Source organism: Saimiri boliviensis, chromosome 2 (assembly GCF_048565385.1).
Source record: "Saimiri boliviensis isolate mSaiBol1 chromosome 2, mSaiBol1.pri, whole genome shotgun sequence".
NCBI lineage: Eukaryota > Metazoa > Chordata > Mammalia > Primates > Cebidae > Saimiri > Saimiri boliviensis.
The window spans coordinates 111,805,713-111,819,213 of record NC_133450.1 but is presented as its reverse complement, the minus strand read 5'-3'; the positions used below and the strand labels follow the sequence as shown (position 1 = coordinate 111,819,213).

At 50.1% G+C, this 13,501-nt stretch overlaps 2 protein-coding genes across 3 annotated transcripts in view; one reads left to right on the top strand and one right to left on the bottom strand.

Moving 5' to 3' along the window:
• LOC120363964 (uncharacterized) overlaps nucleotides 1-526 on the bottom strand; it is a 10,280-nt gene extending 9,754 nt beyond the window's left edge. For both annotated transcript variants that reach the window (XM_074394024.1, XM_074394025.1), the window contains exon 1: nucleotides 296-526. In XM_074394024.1, coding sequence (XP_074250125.1) covers nucleotides 296-526 — 231 coding nt within the window. The remainder of the gene's footprint in view (nucleotides 1-295) is intronic.
• Nucleotides 1-13,501, top strand: part of LOC120363115 (amyloid-beta A4 precursor protein-binding family A member 2-like) — a 58,186-nt gene extending 44,685 nt beyond the window's left edge. The window contains exon 5 of the mRNA XM_074394026.1: nucleotides 94-13,501. The gene's annotated coding sequence lies outside the window, so the exon portion shown is untranslated. The remainder of the gene's footprint in view (nucleotides 1-93) is intronic.

Below are 13,501 nucleotides of genomic sequence, written 5' to 3'. Positions count from 1 at the left end.
CCACCCCCTCCTGAGAAGCCCACTAGCATCTCACCTCCTTCCCCATCTGTTTCCAGCATCTCATGTGGGAAACATGCTTTTCTTGTCTTCCAGAGCCCTCACCACATCCCAGGTAGGAAGGGGGTATTGTGCCCATTTCACAGGTGAGAAAACCAAGGTGCACAGCAGAGAAGTGAGTTGCCCAGGGTCCCACAAGCACTGGAACTCAAGACCACACAGTCCCAGAGCGGGGCACTCCTGCAGCATGTGGAGCCACGTGGAGTTCCCTGCCTGGACACTGTTCCCCAGGCCTCACCTCCTGTGTCAAGTTCTGCTGCATATGGTGCTGGCCCCAGGACAGGTGAAGCTGTTCAATGAACACGTCTGGGGTCTGTGTTATGGCCCCACAGGCCCGGAGTGGGTCTAGGCCCAAAGTTTCCTGGAGCTGATAGAGAATAGGATACATGACCTGGGGCAGGGGGGTGCAGCTGAGAAAGCCTGGAGCAAAGGGGAGCCCCGCACTGGGCACAGCGGCCAGACCCCACATACCTGCCCTGGGGAGGCCGCCAGGCAGGGAAATTAGATCTCTGTTGGGAAATTAGAGGCTAGGGAGGATGGAGAAGCTGACACCGCCCTCCTGCAATATCCTTGTAGAGGAGTTGGGGTGAAGGGTGAAGAGATGCCCTGCCCCTCCTGTCTGGAAGAGCCCAGAGCCGTTCCCAGCTGCAGACTGAAAGCATCTTGGATTTAAAAAACCGCCTCATCTGCAACACCCAGACTCACCATTTCCAAAGGCAGAAAGCAATTGTGTTCTTCCATGGGCCACCAGGCCCAGCAGGATCTGTCCCTGCCTGGCGGACCTCATCTGATCACCCGCCCCCGCCAAGCACTCTACCCCTGTCTTATTCCCCTTCCAGCTTTTCCAGAAGCACCAGGCTCCTTCCCACCACAGAGGCCTTTGCACATGCTTTTCCTGCCTCCTGCAGTGCTGCTTCTGCAGCTTTTCACAAGCCTGGTCCTTCCCATTTCAGGGCTGCCTCTCCCATGAGGCCCTCACTGACTACCCGCCTGCAGTAGCTCCCCCACCCACCTGCCCAGTTACTCTCAATTTTATATACTCTTTACTTTTTTTTTTCCCCCCTGAGTTAGAGTGTCACTCGGTCACCCATGCTGGAGTGCAATGGCATGATCTTGGCTCACTGCAACCTCTGCCTCCAGGGCTCAAGCGATTTTCCTGCTTCAGCCTCCCGAGTAGCTGTGATAGCAGGTGTGCACCACCATGCCCGGCTAATGTTTTGTATTTTTAGTAGACAGGGTTTTGCCGTGTTGGCCAGACTGGTCTCAAACTCCTGACCTCAAGTGATCCACCTGCCTCGACCTCCTGAAGTCCTCGGATTACAGGCCTGAGCCACTGCGCCCAGCCCATCTTTACTGCTTTATGGTGCTTATCACACCTTCTGATTTTTAAATTCATTCCTTGGCTTGAATTCTGGAGTGTCTTTTACCTGCAGACAACTGGTCTATTGTCCTCCCTTTCACAGATGGAAAAACTGAAAGGCTCAGAGAGGCGATGGGAGACGCCAGAGGCCACCCAGCCAGATGGGGTGCCCAGCTGCTCACTCAGTCCCCAAAGCTACCACTAAACAGGCAACTATAAATGATAAATTGGAGACACCTGGACCTGTTTCCCCATGTTGAAATGTGAGCTGTCCGCAAACACTGCATGGTATACAGTAGATGCTTCATGAGGTATTGATAGAGGAACAACTGAATGAAGGACCCTGGAGATCCCAGGCTTCAAGGAGCTCTGATTCTGGAGAAGTTGTCACTGATGAAGATGGTCTCCTCCTACCTGAGGTGCTCAGCCCCCCAGGCTCAGCCACGTAGCTCCTGGCTTCTGCCCCACCAAGGGCGCCTGGGACATCCTCGATCACCTACCGGCTCTGCCTGCTACCCCTGCTTTCAGCAAGGCCACTTACCTCAGCTTGCCGCCAGGGGACATTGAATGGGTGAGCAAGGGCCAGGCGGGCAGCCAGCTCACTCTTCCCCAGCCATAGGGAGGAGGAGACCAGCACCTGGGGAGGGGGACAGACTCAGTCAGGGTCCTTACCCAGACAGGCCACACCAGTTTCCCACCTGCCCAGACCACCTTCTCTATCAAGATCAAGGCTTCAAGGACAGATGGTGTTAGGCACAAACCCAGCCCTGGGAGAGCTCAGCCCATTTCTCAGAGGAGGACATCGAGGCTTGGAGAGGAGCGGAGGGAGTAAACACATGACAGAGATGAAACTGGAGGTCGCCCTCCTCTTCCACTATCTTCCCTAGCTCTGTGGCTCCGGACAGGTCACAGCATCTCTAAGTCCTTCAATTTCGTCATCTGAACATGGGACTATTAATAGCACTGAGCAGATTGGAGGCTGAGGTGTGGGTTGACCCACAGCACCTATCATGGGATAAGCATTCCCGGCCTGTCAGCCACGTCACTGCCCTGCCTGTCAAGGTGTTGTGGGGACCCAGGTCTCCTGCTGCCCTTCTAGTGAGACTGTGGGACATGGTGCAGCCTTCTCAGCCCCAGGTAAGACTCCTCGAGCAGGGGAGGGCCCCAAGGATCCTGCTCAGCCTGCAGAGTGGAGTTCAGCTCTGTGCTAGGGTGACCTTCAGCCCTGACCCCTACCTGGTTCCTGCCATCCCACCCGACAACCAGGCTGTCCCGGTGGCTGCCTCCCAAATGCTCTGAGGACGTGGAGGGGCAGCGGGTGGGTGAGCTCCACTGGGCTGGGGAGGACACACGCAAAGGGTAGGCCATGTGAGCTGAGGTCAGCAGCTGCAGCCCCAGGGTGGTTCAGAGGACTCTTGGCAGCCGCCGCTGCCGGCTCAGGCAAGTGGCCACTCAGGGCCACACACCCAGATAATTTTCACAAAATTTGGAAGCTATGTGCGTACTTTGTCACCATTACCACTTGACACCCTGCACTGTCCCTGTGGGAATCCCCATTCCAATGAGACTTCAAGGCTTCTCTTGGAGGTGACATACCTCCTCAGCCCTCAGACCTGGGCTGGCCTCGTGATGTTCTAATATAATTCAGTGACGTGACCGAGCGAGCACCAGTTCTAAGCCCAGGCCTTAAGAGGCCTCGCCACACTTCCTCCCTTGAACCCCTTTCCCAGCCACATGAGCACCAACCCTGCCCGCCTTTGGGCTGGTGCCACCCGGGGTTGGAGGGAGCCTGGTTTTAGCTCAGGATGTCTGAGTGAAGCTGATAGCCAGCCCCCGAGCAGGTCAGAGAGCCCAGCCAAGGCCAGCAGAACCGCCTGCTCACCCTATAGACCTTGAACATGTGGAAGACCAGAAAAGCTGCCCAGGTAACCCACAGCCTTGTGAGCAAGGACCAATGCTTGCTTGATGCCGCTGAGTTTCGGAGCAGTTTTTTACCATCTTGAATCAAGATCTAATGGGAGCAGTCCCAACCCCCAACAACCTGCATCGCTCTTGGGGACCTCACAGACATGAGTGACCTGCGCCCTCCCAGATTCCCCATGCCGCCCAATCCTATGCTCTCATTCCATCTCGGGGTATGACAGGTGGCACCCCATAGCTGAGTCCTCGCAACAGTCTGCACAGCCTGGCTCTTCTTCCTTTTTCCCCCAGGTGAGTCAAGCTGCCCTTACCTCCTGCATCACGACCCCACCTCCTGAGGCCCCTGCACAGTCTGCTTTCCCAGACCCCTACAGCAGGAGGGTGCCCAGAGGCCCTTTGTGCTGTGGTGAGCTCTGAGCTCCGTACAAAGGGCACCCACCTGTTCAGATGGGCTGCAGGGAGCTGTGCCCAGAGACACTGGCACTGGCTGGTTCTCATGGCATCACTCAATGACTGGTTCTGGGGAGGCTGACCAAATGCAGGCCTGGAAGCCTCTTCCCTGCCACCTGCTGACCCACCACGTGCAACACTGACCACAGTGTGGGGCTGCAAGCTGTGAGGCTCACCAAGGGTGGCACAAATACACAAACGCATGCACGTGCATATATACACACACCCATGCACACAGGCATACATGCACACATAGGCATACACATGCACACATACATGCACACGTGCATACAGGCATGCACACACATACACACTGCCTTGGCCTGTTGAGGACTTGCTCATTTCCTCTGCCTTCCAGGGCACACAAATGGCAAATGTGACACTGGGAGGATTCCATCAGGCCACCTGGCAAGCCGTGCCCCCGAGCTGGGGTCTGCATTCTGTCAGGTCTGGGGTTGGGCTCTTCTCTGTGCACAGGGGGTTTCTCACACAGAAACTGACAGTCTGCATGGCTGCACAGACCACGAATGACAGCCCCTTCCAAGGATGCCTTTTCCTGGCGAATTTTGTATATTTATATTTAAATACAGATGGGGTTTCTCCATATTGGTCAGGCTGGTCTTGAACTCCTGACCTCAGGTGATCAACCCACCTCAGCCTCCCAAAGTGCTGGGATTACAGGCATGAACCACCATGCCTGGCCTTCCCATAGATTTTCAAATGGCTGCACTTACCATCCAAGGCTAGCACAAGCACCGCCGCCTCAGTGGAGCCTTCCCTGGCCACCTAATCTAAATATACTCACTGTTCAGTCACTTCAGTACATTTTCTCCAGATCTTACTACTGTCGATTTGTGTCATTTTGGTTAGTTAATCTTCCCCTACTACAGTACACAATTGATGAGAGAAAGGATTGATCAGTTCCGTTTTAGGTCACACCCCACCTTCTGAAATAGTGCCTGGCACCTAGTAGATGTTCAATAAATCATGCCAAAGGAAGAAGGGATGGATAAAGACACCAGCTGATAATCTACTCCAGCAAATTTTGTCCATTCCACAGCCTTGCCTGCCCTTCCTCCCAGGAACCAGGACATTAGGACCATTTCTTTTTTATTCCAAGGGCTGTCCCAGGAGCCCCCCCACCCCCACCCCAGCATGCCCTTGGCCTGAGCTGTCCTCCACACACCTGCGGGAAGGAATGTTCCAGCTTCATGAAGTTGGTGAGACTGGCCTCAGCAGCTACCAGATGGGTGCTGATGCGAAAATGATGCTCCTCCACACCCAAGGCAAACGTGTTCTGAACCTCACCCTTGGAGGAGTGTAGCTGAATCAGGAAAACACACACACACACACACACACACACACACACACACACACACACACACAAGATCTCCTCGGGGCTCTGATGGAACATTTAAGCAGATACTGGCTTTAAGCCATGAGTTCTGCCTCTCAAAGCCCCAGGCCCAAGAGACCCACAGCTTCCTGAGCTGGAGGAACTTTGGTGAAGTAAGGGTTTGGAGCCTCAGTTGAGGCCATCAAATGTGGCCATAGCAGCTATCTTCTTGGGCCCTCCCTGCTTTAACACTGACTTGAAAATATCTACCAGCCTGGTACTAACAGGCAAGAACTCTAGTTGCAGTACTGTTGCAGACAGCAGGGGGCAGTCTAGCAGAAAGGACAATGCTTGGGCTTGTGTCAGCATCAAACAGACAGAGCTCCAAGTGTGGATGCACCACGGAGAGGTGAGTAATCTCCAGCTAGTTTCGTAACCACCTGAGTGTCAGCTTTCTAATTCAAAACACAGGGATGAGGACATCTATTTTATTATGGGTTGCTGTCAACATTGTATGAAATAATGTGCTAACTTCCAGGTTGGCTGAACAGCAGATTCACTAGGGGGAACTTACAAAAAATGTGTTCTGGGCTCCCATTTAAAACCTACAAAATGGAGTCTCTGAAAAGAGGTTCAAGAGCTGGTGCTCTTTTTTTTTTTTTTTTTTTTTTTTTTTTTTTTTTTTTTTAGATGGAGTCTTGCTCTGTTACCCAGGCTGGAGAGCAGTGGCATGATCTTGGCTCAGTGCAACCTCCACCTCCCAGGTTCAAGTGATTCTCCTGCCTCAGCCTCTCCAGTAGCTAATATTACAAATGTGTGCCACCATACCCAGCTAATTTTGTTATTTTTAGTAGAGACGGGGGTTTCACCATGTTGGCCAGGCTAGTCTCGAACTCCTGACCTCAGTTGCTCTGCCCACCTCAGGCTCCCAGAGTGCTGGGATTACAGGCTCGAGCCACCACATCTGGCCAAGAACTGGTACTTTTAATGAGCCCACCAGAGATGTGTCATTACATTAGTGATAGCCGTGTCAAAAATGTTCAACCTGAATCTTGTCTTCAGCAAGCAATCTGACAAATCCACATTAGGAGAATGTTTTGCAAAATGACTTCCTGGACACTTCAAAATTGTCAATGCAGGATTTTTTTTTTTTTTTTTTTTTTTTTTTTGAGACGGACAGGGTCTGGTCTATCATCCAGGCTGGAGTATGCAGTGGTGTGAACACAGCTCCCTGTATCCTCAACCTCCTGGGCTCAAGCAATTCTCCCATACCTCAGCCTCGCAGGTAGCTGAGACTACAAGTCGGCACTGCCATGCCTGGTGACTTTTTTTATTTTTTGTAGAGACAGGGTCTCCCTACATTGCCCAGGCTGTTCTTGAACTCCTGAAGTCAAACAGTTCTCCCATCTTGGCCTCCCAAATTGTTGGGATTACAAGTGTGAGTCACTGCATCTGGTTGGAATTTTTTTTAAAAGGTAGTTGATGATAATAAAATGTTTAGGGGAAATCATATTGATATCTGCAACTTACTTTGAAATGTATCCAAAACTAAGATGGATGGATTATGTGATTATGCAAAATAAAATGTGAACAGAAAAATCTAGGTATGTGGGCGTTCACTGTGAAATTGCTTCCATTTATTAGTGTCTGAAAAATTCTATAATAAAATGTTGGGGGACTGGTGCTGGGCACAGTGGCTCACGCCTGTAATCCCAGCACTTTGGGAGCCCAAGGTGGGTGGATCACTTGAGGCCAAGTGTTTGAGACCCATCCTGGCCACCATGGTGAAACCCCATCTCTACTAAAAATGCAAAACTTAGCCATGTGTGGTAGTGCATGCCTGTAATTTCAGCTACTCAGGAGGCTGAGGCAGTAGAATTGTTTGAACCCAGTGGGCAGAGGTTGGCAGACTCGAGATTGCATCACTGCACTCCTGCCTGGGTAACAGAGAAACTCTGTATTTAAAAAAGTTAAAAAAAAAAATTAAACATTGGTTAAAGAAAGGTAGGGTGTGGAAGGAGAATGTTCTAGATCAGGAGCTGACTTTTGGGTTAAAGGTGGTCCACAACCTGATTTTGTAAATAAAGATTTATTGTAACGCAACCATGCGTATTCACTTACATGTTGTCTAGAGCTGCTTTTGTATTACAGTGACAATTCTGAGTAGCTGTAACAGCAATCATAAGGCCTGCAACCTCTACATTTCACTTTACAGTAAAAGTTTGTAGACCTCTGTTCTAGATTAAGAAAATTAAAAAGACATGGTAATTATGCACACTGTGCGATCTTGGCCTGCATTCCAGATTTAAAACAAAACAAAACAATTTTTTAAAAGAACGTTACTGGGAAAGCTGGGAAATTTTATATGGGCTGTACATTAAATGAAGGTATGACTTCAATGTTCAGTTTCCTGAATGCTGTAATTATTGTGTTAAATCAGAAAATTTCCTTGTTACAGGAAAGAGTTGAAGTATTTCAGAGTAAAAAGGTGACATCTTCAGAAACATCTCTATATTAATTCTTAATGATACAGAAAAAAATGTATGTATGATAATACAAATGCATGTAACACAGATGAGAAATACGGAAAGATATTAGCAATTGATCAATGTTCACTGTCCCACAGTAACTTTTATATAGGTTCAAATGACTCAAAACAAAACTTGGGGAAAAACTAAGCAGCTCCCTGAACAGAACCAGGTGTAGTGGTACCACCTGTAGTCCCAGCTACCCTGGAGGCTGAGGCGGGAGGATCACTTGCACCCCAGAGCTGGAGGCTGCAGTGAACTATGATCATGTCACTACACTCCAGCCTGGGTCACAGAGCAAGACCCTGTCTCAAAAAGAAATTTTAGAAATAAGAAGTAAGGCCAGGCATGGTGACTCACACCTGTAATCCCAACACTTTGGGAGGCCGAGGTGGTGGATCATTTGAGGTCAGGAGTTTGCAACCAGCTGAGTAAGATGGTAAAACCCCATCTCTACAAAAACAAAACAAAACAAAAATTAGCCAAGTGTCGTGGTGCGTGCCTGTAATTCCAGCTATTCCAGGAGGCTGGGGCGGGAGAATCGTTTGAACCCAGGAGGTGGAGGTTGCAGTGAGCTGAAATCATGCCACTGCACTCCAGCCCGGGTGACATAGCGAGACTCTGTCTCAAAAAACAAATAAATAATAAGGAAAGAAAGAAGTTACCTGAATGATTGCGCAGTTGTAGCGAAGTGTAGGGAACTCCAAAATCCTGTGTAAATACGGCAGAGTACCCCAGCACGTAGCACATGCTCTGTAAAGAAATTCAGCCTCGGCCAGGACTAGGAGGGTGCCTAGCAAAACACGGTGGCTGGCAGGAAAATGAAATGACCAGTTGGCAGATGTGACCATTCATGCATGCACTCACCCATTCATGCCCTGTTTTTTTACTGAGCACCTACTATGCACTGGGCCCTGTGTCAGGCACTAGGCATGCCCTCCAGGGAGTCCAGATTTGGACACGAACAACGACAGCTTAGACGGACAGAGGAACCTGGCCTAAGTCTAATGGGCCCTTCTGTTTACTCCCAGGATCCCCCAGTCCTTCCTGCAGAGCAGAAACGGGGGTGACACTGGCTCAGCTCCAATGGCTGTGTCATCAGCTCCAGCCTCTACAAGTGCTCCAGGCTGGGTGAGGCAACACCAGGCACCAGGCACTGGATGAGGAGGCCTCCCCCATCTCCCAAAGGGCTCATGGGCCTGGCTGTGGACCGGCCCAAGAATGTAAACCTGGGTATGTTTGGGAAAGATGGAGCCAGAGGTTTCCAAGGGTGGCGCATGTGGTCCTGCTGCAGGCTGGCGGACAGATGCGCATGCGTTAACATGCCCCGGAGGGGCCTGGCCCCCTTCCACCTGGGGCAAGCATCTGGAACCAGTTAGGAGCCAGGTGGCTGGGACACAGTTACTTTAGCTGAGACTGAGGTTGAGCTGAGGCAGCAGCCCAGGAGGGAGGGGAGGTGATGCCAGCCTGAGAACAGCAGCTCTTTGCCAGAAGGAAGGAAAGTGAGAGCTTGAAGCTGGCAAGACGCTGCCTTGTCCAGTGCCCCCAGGGCCAGGCTGAGACCAAGTCAGCTTCCCCAAGAGAGGGTCAGAGAGCCAGGATCACATCAGTGGCCCAATGCAGGGCTATTCCCACACCCTGAGGCCCAAGGGCCATACGGTATCCTGGTTAGGGCTGGACTCTGGAGCCAGGTGACCTGGGTTTGAATCCCAGCTTGGCCTCTACCTAGCTCTGGCACCATGGGCAAGCATCTCAGTTGCCCCTGTCTGAGCCTCAGTTTCTCCATTAGTATCAAGGGTTAAGCATGGCTCTGGGCTGCAAGTCTGCTATGAGCCCCTCCATGAACTTTCTTGGGTTGGTCCCATGGGAGTCCCAGCAGAGTCTGGACAGCAGGATTGTGACCGCCTGGCCACCTCCAGGGCTCCTCCTCACATAACTCCCCTCCCCTCAGTCCTTCAAGCCAGGGTGGGAATCATCTCCATTGTGGGCAGCAGCACAGGCCAAATCCTGGGGCCAAGAGAGCCCAGGTGCCGCTTGTGGGAGGCTCAAGTCCTGATGATTCAGGTCCAGCCTGTGGACGGCACGAGGCTGGTAGCGGCACCTGGCACACCTGGCCGGAATTTCCCAACAGCAAGCTTCCTTTGCCCCGCCTCCCTGCCTGGCCTATTTAAGCTGTGAGCTCAGCAACAATAAACGAGACTTGATCAGACTCCTGTCTTGTCTCCATTCTTCGCGTCTCCTGCCCATCCATCCCCACTCCCTCCCTTTGGGCTCCTGTTGTTGTCCTGCGGGTCGGGACAGTTTGGCGCCCGAACAGGGACCCGAAGTAAGAGGGACACAGTGAGGGACGTCGTCGAAGCCGGCCAGATTGAAGAAAGAAATCCAGAGGAGGAGTCACCGCGGGAACCTGCTGCGGCCTTGCTCTCTGGTAAGTGGACGACGATATTATGGGTCAGGAAATTAGTAAGCATGAGTTGTTTGTAGAAGAACTCAGCATAGCATTAAAGGTGCGAGGAGTAAAGGTGAAAGTAAACCGGTTAATTAAATATTTTGATTATATTAAGGATGTTTGTCCCTGGTTCCCTCAAGAAGGAACCATAGAACAAAGATGTTGGAAAAGAGTAGCGGATGCCCTAAAAGATTATTATGATGCTTTCGGGCTTCAAAAGGTCCCTGTAATTGCTTTCTCATACTGGAATCTAATAAATGAGGTCATTACCCAAAAACATGACGATCCAGTCATTGCTAATCTCATAACCCAGGGGGAAACTTGCCTGAGAGACTCATGAAAGTCCCCCTTTTAAAGAAAATTCGTTAGTTTTGGAAAAACCAGAACCCAAAGAGGGCAAGGAGAAAAAGTCAGGGGAAGCTGACTTAATGTCATTTAATAGCAACTCTGGTAAAGAGGAACAGAAACCCGCGAAGAGCGGTGGGTCTGTGTGCTCCTTAGAGAAATTTGCTGAACGTGTAGCCGCAGGCCTTAAACAAAAATTAGCTAACCCAAAATATCGAAAGAGGATTGTCTGGCTAGCCAGTAGAGCCAATAATTCAGAGGATGAAGGCATTGATGAGGGTATTGATTGGGACGATCTTGAGGGTGAAGCGGCTCGATACCAAAATTCTGATTGGCCGCCTGCCTCATTTCGGCCACCTCCGTATGTGCCTCAGCCTTCAGCTCCACCTATGGCTTTCCCCGCCATTGATCCTCAAAAAGAAATCCAATCTAAAATAGAATATCTTAAAACTCAAATAAAGCTTGAAACTGAACATCAGGAACTTATTAAGCAATTAGAAAAAGTCAAACTAGGAAAGGTAAAAGGGGATGCTTGCTTGCCCGTTACCCCTTCACCTTGTATCGGAGCTATATCTAGGCAGCGCCCTGTAACCATGGCACCCTCCGGTACTGACCCTTTCATGTCCACTGCTTTTCCGGTCACTGAAACCATGGACCAACAAAATAACGCCTGGCAGCATCATAATGGATTTGATTTTAAGGTCATAAAAGAGTTAAAAACAGCGGTGGCGCAATATGGTGCAACTGCCCCCTATAGTACTGCCATTATAGAGTCTGTGGCTGAAAATTGGCTGACCCCCGGGGACTGGCAGACGTTAGCGCGAGCCACACTTTCCGGTGGGGATTACTTATTATGGAAGTCAGAATACCATGAGTGTTGCAAAGAGACTGCTCGCCGCAATGCCCAAGCTAATAATAATTGGACTTTAGATATGCTAGCCGGCGAAGGCAATTTTGCCTCCAGTGACATGCAAATGCAATATGATGCTGGCCTGTATGCCCAAATACAGGCTGCGGGTATGAAGGCTTGGCGAAAGCTCCCCACAAAAGGGGATGTCAGCTCCTCTCTAACTACCATAAAACAAGGCCCCGATGAACCTTTCTCTGAGTTCGTTCATCGCCTTCTTATGGCAGCGGGCAGAATTTTCGGCAGTGCTGAAACTGGAACTGACTTTGTTAAACAACTTGCATTTGAAAATGCTAATGCTGCTTGCAAAGCCGCCATACATCCATATAAGAAAAGGACAGATCTTTCCGGCTACATCCGCCTTTGTTCTGATATAGGCGCTGCCTATCAGCAGGGCTTAGCAATGGCTGCCGCTTTACAAGGCTATACAGTCAAACAATATTTAACTCATCAAACAAAAGGAAAATGTTTTCAGTGCGGAAATGTGGGACACTTTGCCAGGGATTGCAGGGCAGCGAGAAACCCTCCCCCTAAGGCTCCTGGCCTTTGCCCTCGATGTAAACGTGGCAATCACTGGGTAAACGAATGCAAATCAAAAAGGGACGCCCAGGGACAACCGCTTCTTCCATGGTCGGGAAACGGGCACAGGGGCCAGTCTCAGGCCCCGAACCAGAAACAAATTTTTGGGGCAGTCAGTTTTTTCCCACAGGGCCATCAAACTCCCAGCAACAGTCTGTTTCTGCCCTTTACAGAGCCACGAAAGGAAGCGCAGGACTGGACCTCTGTTCCTCCACCCACACAGTATTAACACCTGAAATGGGGGTCCAGGCTTTGCCTACTGGTATTTTTGGACCACTGCCAGATGGCACATGTGGAATTGTTCTGGGACGTAGTAGCCTAGCCATGCAGGGCTTGCAGGTTCTTCCTGGATTAATAGATAGTGACTATTCTGGGGAAATTAAGGTTATGGTTACTTCTCCCAAAGTCATTAGTACCATTTCCCCTGGACAAAGGTTCGCTCAATTGTTATTACTACCTATGGTACAAACCAATAATCCTGCAAAAAAACGCCAGCGAGGGGATGCAGGCTTTGGCTCCTCAGATGTTTACTGGGCTCATTTTATATCTCATAATAAGCCTATGATGACCTTGTGGCTAGATGAGAAACGAATCGAGGGATTTGTAGATACTGGAGCAGATGTTACCATTATATGCAAATCTCAGTGGCCTCCCAGTTGGCCCAGTACCCCCACACTTACCAGCCTTACCGGCATTGGACAGTCTAAAAATCCAGAGAAGAGCTCTAAATTATTAGTCTGGAGGGATGAGCAAGACCACACAGGAAACATTCAGCCTTATATTCTGGAAGGCCTTCCCTTTAACCTCTGGGGCAGAGATCTTCTCACCCAGTTGGGGATTGTAATTGGTAGCCCTAATGACATTGTCACTGCTCAAATGCTTAACAAAGGGTATGTCCCAGGCACGGGGCTTGGAAAAAATAACAATGGGCTCTTAGAGCCTTTACAGCCTAGTGGAAAAACCAATCGTACTGGCCTAGGGTATTTTCCCTAGGGGCCTCGGTCTTTCCTGTAGCCCACACTGAAAAAATCACGTGGCTGTCGGATCAGCCCGTGTGGGTTGACCAACGGCCCCTCTCAAAGGAAAAACTAGCCGCTGCACAGCAGTTGGTACAGGAGCAGCTGCTGGCTGGACATACTGAACCTAGTAATTCTCCCTGGAATACGCCAATTTTTGTCGTAAAAAAGAAGTCAGGAAAATGGCGGTTGCTACAAGATTTAAGGGAAGTAAATAAATCCATGGTCCCTATGGGAGCTTTACAACCCGGCCTCCCTTCCCCTGTAGCCATACCTCTGGGATTCTACAAAGTTATTGTAGACTTAAAAGACTGTTTTTTTAGTATTCCTCTCCATCCAGAGGATTGTAAGCGTTTCGCTTTCAGCCTTCCCGCAATTAACTTTAAAGAGCCTATGAAGAGATATCAATGGAAGGTTTTGCCTCAGGGCATGGCCAACAGTCCCACCTTATGCCAGTCATATGTGGCCATCGCCATTGCTGAAGTTAGAAAAGATTGGAAGGATGTATACATCATCCATTATATGGATGACATACTTTTAGCAGCAGCAAAAGA